This window comes from Oncorhynchus mykiss, chromosome 20, assembly GCF_057628025.1.
Source record: "Oncorhynchus mykiss isolate SJ-2025 chromosome 20, ASM5762802v1, whole genome shotgun sequence".
Classification (NCBI taxonomy): domain Eukaryota; kingdom Metazoa; phylum Chordata; class Actinopteri; order Salmoniformes; family Salmonidae; genus Oncorhynchus; species Oncorhynchus mykiss.
The window spans coordinates 48,198,356-48,212,546 of NC_143041.1; the positions used below are offsets into that span (position 1 = coordinate 48,198,356).

A 14,191-nucleotide genomic window follows, 5' to 3' on the forward strand; every position below is an offset into this window, starting at 1 on the left:
CACTGTTGAAATGCTGTCCTCTACACTGTTGAAACGCTGTCCTCTACACTGTTGAAACGCTGTCCTCTACACTGTTGAAACGCTGTCCTCTACACTGTTGAAACGCTGTCCTCTACACTGTTGAAACGCTGTCCTCTACACTGTTGAATAACAGAGAAGGGTTGAAACGCTGTCCTCTACACTGTTGAATAACAGAGAAGGGTTGAAACGCTGTCCTCTACACTGTTGAATAACAGAGCAGGGTTGAAACGCTGTCCTCTACACTGTTGAAACGCTGTCCTCTACACTGTTGAAATGCTGTCCTCTACACTGTTGAAACGCTGTCCTCTACACTGTTGAAACGCTGTCCTCTACACTGTTGAAACGCTGTCCTCTACACTGTTGAAACGCTGTCCTCTACACTGTTGAAACGCTGTCCTCTACACTGTTGAATAACAGAGAAGGGTTGAAACGCTGTCCTCTACACTGTTGAATAACAGAGAAGGGTTGAAACGCTGTCCTCTACACTGTTGAATAACAGAGAAGGGTTGAAATGCTGTCCTCTACACTGTTGAAACGCTGTCCTCTACACTGTTGAATAACAGAGAAGGGTTGAAATGCTGTCCTCTACACTGTTGAAACGCTGTCCTCTACACTGTTGAAACGCTGTCCTCTACACTGTTGAATAACAGAGAAGGGTTGAAACGCTGTCCTCTACACTGTTGAAACGCTGTCCTCTACACTGTTGAAACGCTGTCCTCTACATTGTTGAATAACAGAAGGGTTGAAAAGTGGTTTTAAACCTGTGTTTCAGAGGCCGACCCCCACACACACCTACGTCACACACAAACATCCATCAGGCTTCAGCAGCCAGCAATTTGTGTGAAATGGAGGAGTCAGATTGTTTAAAGAAAAGAACAGAGCTGTATTCCAAATTCCCTATAATGCACTTCATTTGAGCAGAAACCGTAGAGGCCATTTGGGAGGCAGCTTGTCTTCTGCTCTGTTATGTAGTGCAGCTAGTCAGTACTCTTCCATTACCAAAGATAGACAGCAGACAGAACAGAGAACGCTGGCTGATCACGGGGAATCTAGAACACGGAAAAACACGTATGACATGGGCTACGATAGTGTGAGGTAGACATGTACACAGGTAGACATGTACGCAGGTAGACATGTACGTAGGTAGACATGTACGCAGGTAGACATGTACGCAGGTAGACATGTACGCAGGTAGACATGTACGCAGGTAGACATGTACGCAGGTAGACATGTAGACAGGTAGACATGTACGTAGGTAGACATGTAAGTAGGTAGACATGTACGCAGGTAGACATGTAGACAGGTAGACATGTACACTGGTAGACATGTACACAGGTAGACATGTAGACATGTACACAGGTAGATATGTAGACAGGTAGACATGTACACAGGTAGATATGTAGACATGTAGACATGTACACAGGTAGATATGTAGACATGAAGACAGGTAGATATGTAGACAGGTAGACATGTACACAGATAGATATGTAGACAGGTAGACATGTACACAGGTAGACATGTAGACATGTACACAGGTAGACATGTAGACAGGTAGACATGTAGACATGTACACAGGTAGACATGTACACAGGTAGACAGGTAGACATGTACACAGGTAGACATGTAGAGAGGTAGACAGGTAGACATGTACACAGGTAGATATGTAGACAGGTAGACATGTACACAGGTAGATATGTAGACATGTAGACATGTACACAGGTAGATATGTAGACATGAAGACAGGTAGATATTTAGACAGGTAGACATGTACACAGGTAGATATGTAGACAGGTAGACATGTACACAGGTAGACATGTAGACATGTACACAGGTAGACATGTAGACAGGTAGACATGTAGACATGTACACAGGTAGACATGTACACAGGTAGACAGGTAGACATGTACACAGGTAGACATGTAGAGAGGTAGACAGGTAGACATGTACACAGGTAGATATGTAGACATGTACATAGGTAGACATGTACACAGGTAGTCATTTAGACATGTAGACATGTACACAGGTAGACATTTAGACAGGTAGACATGTACACAGGTAGACATGTAGATATGTACACAGGTAGATATGTAGACATGTACACAGGTAGACATGTAGACATGTACACAGGTAGACATGTACACAGGTAGACATGTACACAGGTAGATATGTAGACATGTACACATGTACACAGGTAGACATTTAGACATGTATACATGTACACAGGTAGATATGTAGACATGTACACAGGTAGACATGTACGCAGGTAGACATGTACGCAGGTAGACATGTAGACATGTAGACTTGTAGACATGTACACAGGTAGACATGTACACAGGTAGACATGTACACAGGTAGACATGTACACAGGTAGATATGTAGACATGTACACAGGTAGACATGTACACATGTACACAGGTAGACATTTAGACATGTATACATGTACACAGGTAGATATGTAGACATGTACACAGGTAGACATTTAGACATGTAGACATGTACACAGGTAGACATTTAGACAGGTAGACATGTACACAGGTAGACATGTAGATATGTACACAGGTAGATATGTAGACATGTACACAGGTAGACATGTAGACATGTACACAGGTAGACATGTACACAGGTAGACATGTACACAGGTAGATATGTAGACATGTACACATGTACACAGGTAGACATTTAGACATGTATACATGTACACAGGTAGATATGTAGACATGTACACAGGTAGACATGTACGCAGGTAGACATGTACGCAGGTAGACATGTAGACATGTAGACTTGTAGACATGTACACAGGTAGACATGTACACAGGTAGACATGTACACAGGTAGACATGTACACAGGTAGATATGTAGACATGTACACAGGTAGACATGTACACATGTACACAGGTAGACATTTAGACATGTATACATGTACACAGGTAGATATGTAGACATGTACACAGGTAGACATGTACACAGGTAGACATGTACGCAGGTAGACATGTAGACATGTACGCAGGTAGACATGTAGACATGTACCCAGGTAGACATGTAGACATGTACCCAGGTAGACATGTATGCAGGTAGACATGTAGACGTGTACACAGGTAGACATGTAGACGTGTACACAGGTAGACATGTACGCAGGTAGACATGTAGACATGTACGCAGGTAGACGTGTACACAGGTAGACGTGTACGCAGGTAGACATGTGGACAGGTACACAGGTAGACATGTAGATATGTACATAGGTAGACATGTACACAGGTAGACATTTAGACATGTAGACATGTACACAGGTAGACATTTAGACAGGTAGACATGTACACAGGTAGACATGTAGATATGTACACAGGTAGACATGTAGATATGTACACAGGTAGATATGTAGACATGTACACAGGTACACATGTACGCAGGTAGACATGTAGACTTGTAGACATGTACGCAGGTAGACATGGTACGCAGGTAGACATGTACGCAGGTAGACATGTACGCAGGTAGACATGTAGACATGTACACAGGTAGACATTTAGACATGTAGACAGGTAGGCATGTACACAGGTAGACAGGTAGACATGTACACAGGTAGACATGTAGATATGTACACAGGTAGACATGTAGATATGTACACAGGTAGATATGTAGACATGTACACAGGTACACATGTACGCAGGTAGACATGTAGACTTGTAGACATGTACGCAGGTAGACATGGTATGCAGGTAGACATGTACGCAGGTAGACATGTACGCAGGTAGACATGTAGACATGTACACAGGTAGACATTTAGACATGTAGACAGGTAGGCATGTACACAGGTAGACAGGTAGACATGTACACATTTAGACATGTAGACATGTACACATGTAGACATGTACATAGTTAGACATGTACACAGGTAGACATTTAGACATGTACACATGTACACAGGTAGACATTTAGACAGGTAGACATGTACACAGGTAGATATGTAGACATGTACACAGGTAGACATGTAGACATGTACACAGGTAGACATGTAGACGTGTACACAGGTAGACATGTACGCAGGTAGACATGTAGACATGTACGCAGGTAGACGTGTACACAGGTAGACGTGTACGCAGGTAGACATGTGGACAGGTACACAGGTAGACATGTAGATAGGTAGACATGTAGATAGGTAGACATGTAGACATGTACACAGGTAGACATTTAGACATGTAGACATGTACACAGGTAGATATGTACACATGTACACAGGTAGACATGAAGACATGTACGCAGGTACACATGTAGACATGTACACATGTAGACAGGTAGGCATGTACACAGGTAGACAGGTAGACATGTACACAGGTAGACATGTAGACATGTACACATGTAGACAGGTAGGCATGTACACAGGTAGACAGGTAGACATGTACACAGGTAGACATGTAGACATGTACACAGGTAGACATGTACACAGGTAGACAGGTAACCATGTACACAGGTAGACAAGTAGACATGTACACATGTAGACAGGTAGGCATGTACACAGATAGACAGGTAGACATGTACACAGGTAGATATGTAGACATGTACATAGGTAGACATGTACACAGGTAGACATTTAGACATGTAGACATGTACACAGGTAGACATTTAGACAGGTAGACATGTACACAGGTAGACATGTAGATATGTACACAGGTAGACATGTAGATATGTACACAGGTAGATATGTAGACATGTACACAGGTACACATGTACGCAGGTAGACATGTAGACTTGTAGACATGTACGCAGGTAGACATGGTACGCAGGTAGACATGTACGCAGGTAGACATGTACGCAGGTAGACATGTAGACATGTACACAGGTAGACATTTAGACATGTAGACAGGTAGGCATGTACACAGGTAGACAGGTAGACATGTACACATTTAGACATGTAGACATGTACACATGTAGACATGTACATAGTTAGACATGTACACAGGTAGACATTTAGACATGTACACATGTACACAGGTAGACATTTAGACAGGTAGACATGTACACAGGTAGATATGTAGACATGTACACAGGTAGACATGTAGACATGTACACAGGTAGACATGTAGACATGTACACAGGTAGACATGTACACAGGTAGATATGTACACAGGTAGACATGTAGAGAGGTAGACATGTACACAGGTAGATATGTAGACAGGTAGACATGTACACAGGTAGATATGTAGACATGTAGACATGTACACAGGTAGATATGTAGACATGAAGACAGGTAGATATGTAGACAGGTAGACATGTACACAGGTAGATATGTAGACAGGTAGACATGTACACAGGTAGACATGTAGACATGTACACAGGTAGACATGTAGACAGGTAGACATGTAGACATGTACACAGGTAGACATGTACACAGGTAGACAGGTAGACATGTACACAGGTAGACATGTAGAGAGGTAGACAGGTAGACATGTACACAGGTAGATATGTAGACATGTACATAGGTAGACATGTACACAGGTAGTCATTTAGACATGTAGACATGTACACAGGTAGACATTTAGACAGGTAGACATGTACACAGGTAGACATGTAGATATGTACACAGGTAGATATGTAGACATGTACACAGGTAGACATGTAGACATGTACACAGGTAGACATGTAGACATGTACACAGGTAGACATGTACACAGGTAGACATGTACACAGGTAGATATGTAGACATGTACACATGTACACAGGTAGACATTTAGACATGTATACATGTACACAGGTAGATATGTAGACATGTACACAGGTAGACATGTACGCAGGTAGACATGTACGCAGGTAGACATGTAGACATGTAGACTTGTAGACATGTACACAGGTAGACATGTACACAGGTAGACATGTACACAGGTAGACATGTACACAGGTAGATATGTAGACATGTACACAGGTAGACATGTACACATGTACACAGGTAGACATTTAGACATGTATACATGTACACAGGTAGATATGTAGACATGTACACAGGTAGACATGTACACAGGTAGACATGTACGCAGGTAGACATGTAGACATGTACGCAGGTAGACATGTAGACATGTACGCAGGTAGACATGTATGCAGGTAGACATGTAGACGTGTACACAGGTAGACATGTAGACGTGTACACAGGTAAACATGTAGACAGGTAGACATGTAGACATGTACGCAGGTAGACATGTACGCAGGTAGACATGTACGCAGGTAGACATGTAGACATGTACGCAGGTAGACGTGTACACAGGTAGACATGTGGACAGGTACACAGGTAGACATGTAGATAGGTAGACATGTAGATAGGTAGACATGTAGACATGTACACAGGTAGACATTTAGACATGTAGACATGTACACAGGTAGATATGTAGACATGTACACAGGTAGACATGAAGACATGTACGCAGGTACACATGTAGACAGGTAGACATGTAGACATGTACGCAGGTAGACATGTACGCAGGTAGACATGTAGACATGTACGCAGGTAGACGTGTACACAGGTAGACGTGTACGCAGGTAGACATGTGGACAGGTACACAGGTAGACATGTAGATAGGTAGACATGTAGATAGGTAGACATGTAGACATGTACACAGGTAGACATTTAGACATGTAGACATGTACACAGGTAGATATGTAGACATGTACACAGGTAGACATGAAGACATGTACGAAGGTACACATGTACGCAGGTAGACATGTAGACATGTAGACTTGTAGACATGTAGACATGTACACAGGTAGACATGTACGCAGGTAGACATGTACGCAGGTAGACATGTACACAGGTAGACATGTAGACATGTACACAGGTAGACATGTAGACATGTACACAGGTAGACATGTAGACATGTACACAGGTAGACATGTAGACATGTACACAGGTAGACATGTAGACATGTACACATGTAGACAGGTAGACATGTAGACAGGTAGGCATGTACACAGGTAGACAGGTAGACATGTACGCAGGTAGACATGTAGACATGTACGCAGGTAGACATGTATGCAGGTAGACATGTAGACGTGTACACAGGTAGACATGTAGACGTGTACACAGGTAAACATGTAGACAGGTAGACATGTAGACATGTACGCAGGTAGACATGTACGCAGGTAGACATGTAGACATGAACGCAGGTAGACGTGTACACAGGTAGACGTGTACGCAGGTAGACATGTGGACAGGTACACAGGTAGACATGTAGATAGGTAGACATGTAGATAGGTAGACATGTAGACATGTACACAGGTAGACATTTAGACATGTAGACATGTACACAGGTAGATATGTACACATGTACACAGGTAGACATGAAGACATGTACGCAGGTACACATGTAGACATGTACACATGTAGACAGGTAGGCATGTACACAGGTAGACAGGTAGACATGTACACAGGTAGACATGTAGACATGTACACATGTAGACAGGTAGGCATGTACACAGGTAGACATGTACACAGGTAGACATGTAGACATGTACACAGGTAGACATGTAGACATGTACACAGGTAGACAGGTAGACATGTACACAGGTAGACATGTAGACATGTACACATGTAGACAGGTAGGCATGTACACAGGTAGACAGGTAGACATGTACACAGGTAGACATGTACACAGGTAGATATGTAGACATGTACACAGGTAGACATGTACACATGTACACAGGTAGACATTTAGACATGTATACATGTACACAGGTAGATATGTAGACATGTACACAGGTAGACATGTACACAGGTAGACATGTACGCAGGTAGACATGTAGACATGTACGCAGGTAGACATGTAGACATGTACGCAGGTAGACATGTATGCAGGTAGACATGTAGACGTGTACACAGGTAGACATGTAGACGTGTACACAGGTAAACATGTAGACAGGTAGACATGTAGACATGTACGCAGGTAGACATGTACGCAGGTAGACATGTAGACATGTACGCAGGTAGACGTGTACACAGGTAGACGTGTACGCAGGTAGACATGTGGACAGGTACACAGGTAGACATGTAGATAGGTAGACATGTAGATAGGTAGACATGTAGACATGTACACAGGTAGACATTTAGACATGTAGACATGTACACAGGTAGATATGTAGACATGTACACAGGTAGACATGAAGACATGTACGCAGGTACACATGTAGACAGGTAGACATGTAGACATGTACGCAGGTAGACATGTACGCAGGTAGACATGTAGACATGTACGCAGGTAGACGTGTACACAGGTAGACGTGTACGCAGGTAGACATGTGGACAGGTACACAGGTAGACATGTAGATAGGTAGACATGTAGATAGGTAGACATGTAGACATGTACACAGGTAGACATTTAGACATGTAGACATGTACACAGGTAGACATGAAGACATGTACGAAGGTACACATGTACGCAGGTAGACATGTAGACATGTAGACTTGTAGACATGTAGACATGTACACAGGTAGACATGTACGCAGGTAGACATGTACGCAGGTAGACATGTGCACAGGTAGACATGTAGACATGTACACAGGTAGACATGTAGACATGTACACAGGTAGACATGTAGACATGTACACAGGTAGACATGTAGACATGTACACAGGTAGACATGTAGACATGTACACATGTAGACAGGTAGACATGTAGACAGGTAGGCATGTACACAGGTAGACAGGTAGACATGTACGCAGGTAGACATGTAGACATGTACGCAGGTAGACATGTATGCAGGTAGACATGTAGACGTGTACACAGGTAGACATGTAGACGTGTACACAGGTAAACATGTAGACAGGTAGACATGTAGACATGTACGCAGGTAGACATGTACGCAGGTAGACATGTAGACATGTACGCAGGTAGACGTGTACACAGGTAGACATGTGGACAGGTACACAGGTAGACATGTAGATAGGTAGACATGTAGATAGGTAGACATGTAGACATGTACACAGGTAGACATTTAGACATGTAGACATGTACACAGGTAGATATGTACACATGTACACAGGTAGACATGAAGACATGTACGCAGGTACACATGTAGACATGTACACATGTAGACAGGTAGGCATGTACACAGGTAGACAGGTAGACATGTACACAGGTAGACATGTAGACATGTACACATGTAGACAGGTAGGCATGTACACAGGTAGACAGGTAGACATGTACACAGGTAGACATGTAGACATGTACACAGGTAGACATGTAGACATGTACACAGGTAGACAGGTAGACATGTACACAGGTAGACATGTAGACATGTACACATGTAGACAGGTAGGCATGTACACAGGTAGACAGGTAGACATGTACACAGGTAGACATTTAGACATGTAGACATGTACACAGGTAGACATGTAGATATGTACACAGGTAGACATGTAGATATGTACACAGGTAGATATGTAGACATGTACACAGGTACACATGTACGCAGGTAGACATGTAGACTTGTAGACATGTACGCAGGTAGACATGGTACGCAGGTAGACATGTACGCAGGTAGACATGTACGCAGGTAGACATGTAGACATGTACACAGGTAGACATTTAGACATGTAGACAGGTAGGCATGTACACAGGTAGACAGGTAGACATGTACACATTTAGACATGTAGACATGTACACATGTAGACATGTACATAGTTAGACATGTACACAGGTAGACATTTAGACATGTACACATGTACACAGGTAGACATTTAGACAGGTAGACATGTACACAGGTAGATATGTAGACATGTACACAGGTAGACATGTAGACATGTACACAGGTAGACATGTACACATGTACACAGGTAGACATGTAGACATGTACACAGGTAGACATGTACACAGGTAGATATGTACACAGGTAGACATGTAGAGAGGTAGACATGTACACAGGTAGATATGTAGACAGGTAGACATGTACACAGGTAGATATGTAGACATGTAGACATGTACACAGGTAGATATGTAGACATGAAGACAGGTAGATATGTAGACAGGTAGACATGTACACAGGTAGATATGTAGACAGGTAGACATGTACACAGGTAGACATGTAGACATGTACACAGGTAGACATGTAGACAGGTAGACATGTACGCAGGTAGACATGTAGACATGTACGCAGGTAGACATGTAGACATGTACGCAGGTAGACATGTATGCAGGTAGACATGTAGACGTGTACACAGGTAGACATGTAGACGTGTACACAGGTAAACATGTAGACAGGTAGACATGTAGACATGTACGCAGGTAGACATGTACGCAGGTAGACATGTAGACATGTACGCAGGTAGACGTGTACACAGGTAGACGTGTACGCAGGTAGACATGTGGACAGGTACACAGGTAGACATGTAGATAGGTAGACATGTAGATAGGTAGACATGTAGACATGTACACAGGTAGACATTTAGACATGTAGACATGTACACAGGTAGATATGTAGACATGTACACAGGTAGACATGAAGACATGTACGCAGGTACACATGTAGACAGGTAGACATGTAGACATGTACGCAGGTAGACATGTACGCAGGTAGACATGTAGACATGTACGCAGGTAGACGTGTACACAGGTAGACGTGTACGCAGGTAGACATGTGGACAGGTACACAGGTAGACATGTAGATAGGTAGACATGTAGATAGGTAGACATGTAGACATGTACACAGGTAGACATTTAGACATGTAGACATGTACACAGGTAGATATGTAGACATGTACACAGGTAGACATGAAGACATGTACGAAGGTACACATGTACGCAGGTAGACATGTAGACATGTAGACTTGTAGACATGTAGACATGTACACAGGTAGACATGTACGCAGGTAGACATGTACGCAGGTAGACATGTACACAGGTAGACATGTAGACATGTACACAGGTAGACATGTAGACATGTACACAGGTAGACATGTAGACATGTACACAGGTAGACATGTAGACATGTACACAGGTAGACATGTAGACATGTACACATGTAGACAGGTAGACATGTAGACAGGTAGGCATGTACACAGGTAGACAGGTAGACATGTACGCAGGTAGACATGTAGACATGTACGCAGGTAGACATGTATGCAGGTAGACATGTAGACGTGTACACAGGTAGACATGTAGACGTGTACACAGGTAAACATGTAGACAGGTAGACATGTAGACATGTACGCAGGTAGACATGTACGCAGGTAGACATGTAGACATGTACGCAGGTAGACGTGTACACAGGTAGACGTGTACGCAGGTAGACATGTGGACAGGTACACAGGTAGACATGTATATAGGTAGACATGTAGATAGGTAGACATGTAGACATGTACACAGGTAGACATTTAGACATGTAGACATGTACACAGGTAGATATGTACACATGTACACAGGTAGACATGAAGACATGTACGCAGGTACACATGTAGACATGTACACATGTAGACAGGTAGGCATGTACACAGGTAGACAGGTAGACATGTACACAGGTAGACATGTAGACATGTACACATGTAGACAGGTAGGCATGTACACAGGTAGACAGGTAGACATGTACACAGGTAGACATGTAGACATGTACACAGGTAGACATGTAGACATGTACACAGGTAGACAGGTAGACATGTACACAGGTAGACATGTAGACATGTACACATGTAGACAGGTAGGCATGTACACAGGTAGACAGGTAGACATGTACACAGGTAGACATTTAGACATGTAGACATGTACACAGGTAGACATTTAGACATGTACACAGGTAGACATGTAGATATGTACACAGGTAGACATGTAGATATGTACACAGGTAGATATGTAGACATGTACACAGGTACACATGTACGCAGGTAGACATGTAGACTTGTAGACATGTACGCAGGTAGACATGGTACGCAGGTAGACATGTACGCAGGTAGACATGTACGCAGGTAGACATGTAGACATGTACACAGGTAGACATTTAGACATGTAGACAGGTAGGCATGTACACAGGTAGACAGGTAGACATGTACACATTTAGACATGTAGACATGTACACATGTAGACATGTACATAGTTAGACATGTACACAGGTAGACATTTAGACATGTACACATGTACACAGGTAGACATTTAGACAGGTAGACATGTACACAGGTAGATATGTAGACATGTACACAGGTAGACATGTAGACATGTACACAGGTAGACATGTACACATGTACACAGGTAGACATGTAGACATGTACACAGGTAGACATGTACACAGGTAGATATGTACACAGGTAGACATGTAGAGAGGTAGACATGTACACAGGTAGATATGTAGACAGGTAGACATGTACACAGGTAGATATGTAGACATGTAGACATGTACACAGGTAGATATGTAGACATGAAGACAGGTAGATATGTAGACAGGTAGACATGTACACAGGTAGATATGTAGACAGGTAGACATGTACACAGGTAGACATGTAGACATGTACACAGGTAGACATGTAGACAGGTAGACATGTAGACATGTACACAGGTAGACATGTACACAGGTAGACAGGTAGACATGTACACAGGTAGACATGTAGAGAGGTAGACAGGTAGACATGTACACAGGTAGATATGTAGACATGTACATAGGTAGACATGTACACAGGTAGTCATTTAGACATGTAGACATGTACACAGGTAGACATTTAGACAGGTAGACATGTACACAGGTAGACATGTAGATATGTACACAGGTAGATATGTAGACATGTACACAGGTAGACATGTAGACATGTACACAGGTAGACATGTAGACATGTACACAGGTAGACATGTACACAGGTAGACATGTACACAGGTAGATATGTAGACATGTACACATGTACACAGGTAGACATTTAGACATGTATACATGTACACAGGTAGATATGTAGACATGTACACAGGTAGACATGTACGCAGGTAGACATGTACGCAGGTAGACATGTAGACATGTAGACTTGTAGACATGTACACAGGTAGACATGTACACAGGTAGACATGTACACAGGTAGACATGTACACAGGTAGATATGTAGACATGTACACAGGTAGACATGTACACATGTACACAGGTAGACATTTAGACATGTATACATGTACACAGGTAGATATGTAGACATGTACACAGGTAGACATGTACACAGGTAGACATGTACGCAGGTAGACATGTACACATGTACGCAGGTAGACATGTAGACATGTACGCAGGTAGACATGTATGCAGGTAGACATGTAGACGTGTACACAGGTAGACATGTAGACGTGTACACAGGTAAACATGTAGACAGGTAGACATGTAGACATGTACGCAGGTAGACATGTACGCAGGTAGACATGTAGACATGTACGCAGGTAGACGTGTACACAGGTAGACGTGTACGCAGGTAGACATGTGGACAGGTACACAGGTAGACATGTAGATAGGTAGACATGTAGATAGGTAGACATGTAGACATGTACACAGGTAGACATTTAGACATGTAGACATGTACACAGGTAGATATGTAGACATGTACACAGGTAGACATGAAGACATGTACGCAGGTACAAATGTACGCAGGTAGACATGTAGACATGTAGACTTGTAGACATGTAGACATGTACACAGGTAGACATGTACGCAGGTAGACATGTACGCAGGTAGACATGTACACAGGTAGACATGTAGACATGTACACAGGTAGACATGTAGACATGTACACAGGTAGACATGTAGACATGTACACAGGTAGACATGTAGACATGTACACAGGTAGACATGTAGACATGTACACATGTAGACAGGTAGACATGTAGACAGGTAGGCATGTACACAGGTAGACAGGTAGACATGTACACAGGTAGACATGTAGACATGTACACAGGTAGACATGTAGACATGTACACAGGTAGACAGGTAGACATGTACACAGGTAGACATGTAGACATGTACACATGTAGACAGGTAGGCATGTACACAGGTAGACAGGTAGACATGTACACAGGTAGATATGTAAACATGTACATAGGTAGACATGTACACAGGTAGACATTTAGACATGTAGACATGTACACAGGTAGACATTTAGACAGGTAGACATGTACACAGGTAGACATGTAGATATGTACACAGGTAGACATGTAGATATGTACACAGGTAGATATGTAGACATGTACAC

At 42.7% G+C, this 14,191-nt stretch overlaps 1 protein-coding gene across 1 annotated transcript; it reads right to left on the reverse strand.

Annotated features, from left to right (window-relative positions):
- Positions 1-1,059: 1,059 nt before the first annotated feature.
- LOC149974612 (uncharacterized) lies at positions 1,060-13,985 on the reverse strand. Its single transcript, XM_090211985.1, has 3 exons — positions 13,842-13,985; positions 11,141-11,672; positions 1,060-1,070 (listed from the first exon to the last, which is right to left on the reverse strand). The coding sequence occupies exons 1-3, from the start codon at positions 13,983-13,985 to the stop codon at positions 1,060-1,062; spliced, it is 687 nt and encodes a 228-aa protein (XP_090068111.1).
- Positions 13,986-14,191: the final 206 nt, after the last annotated feature.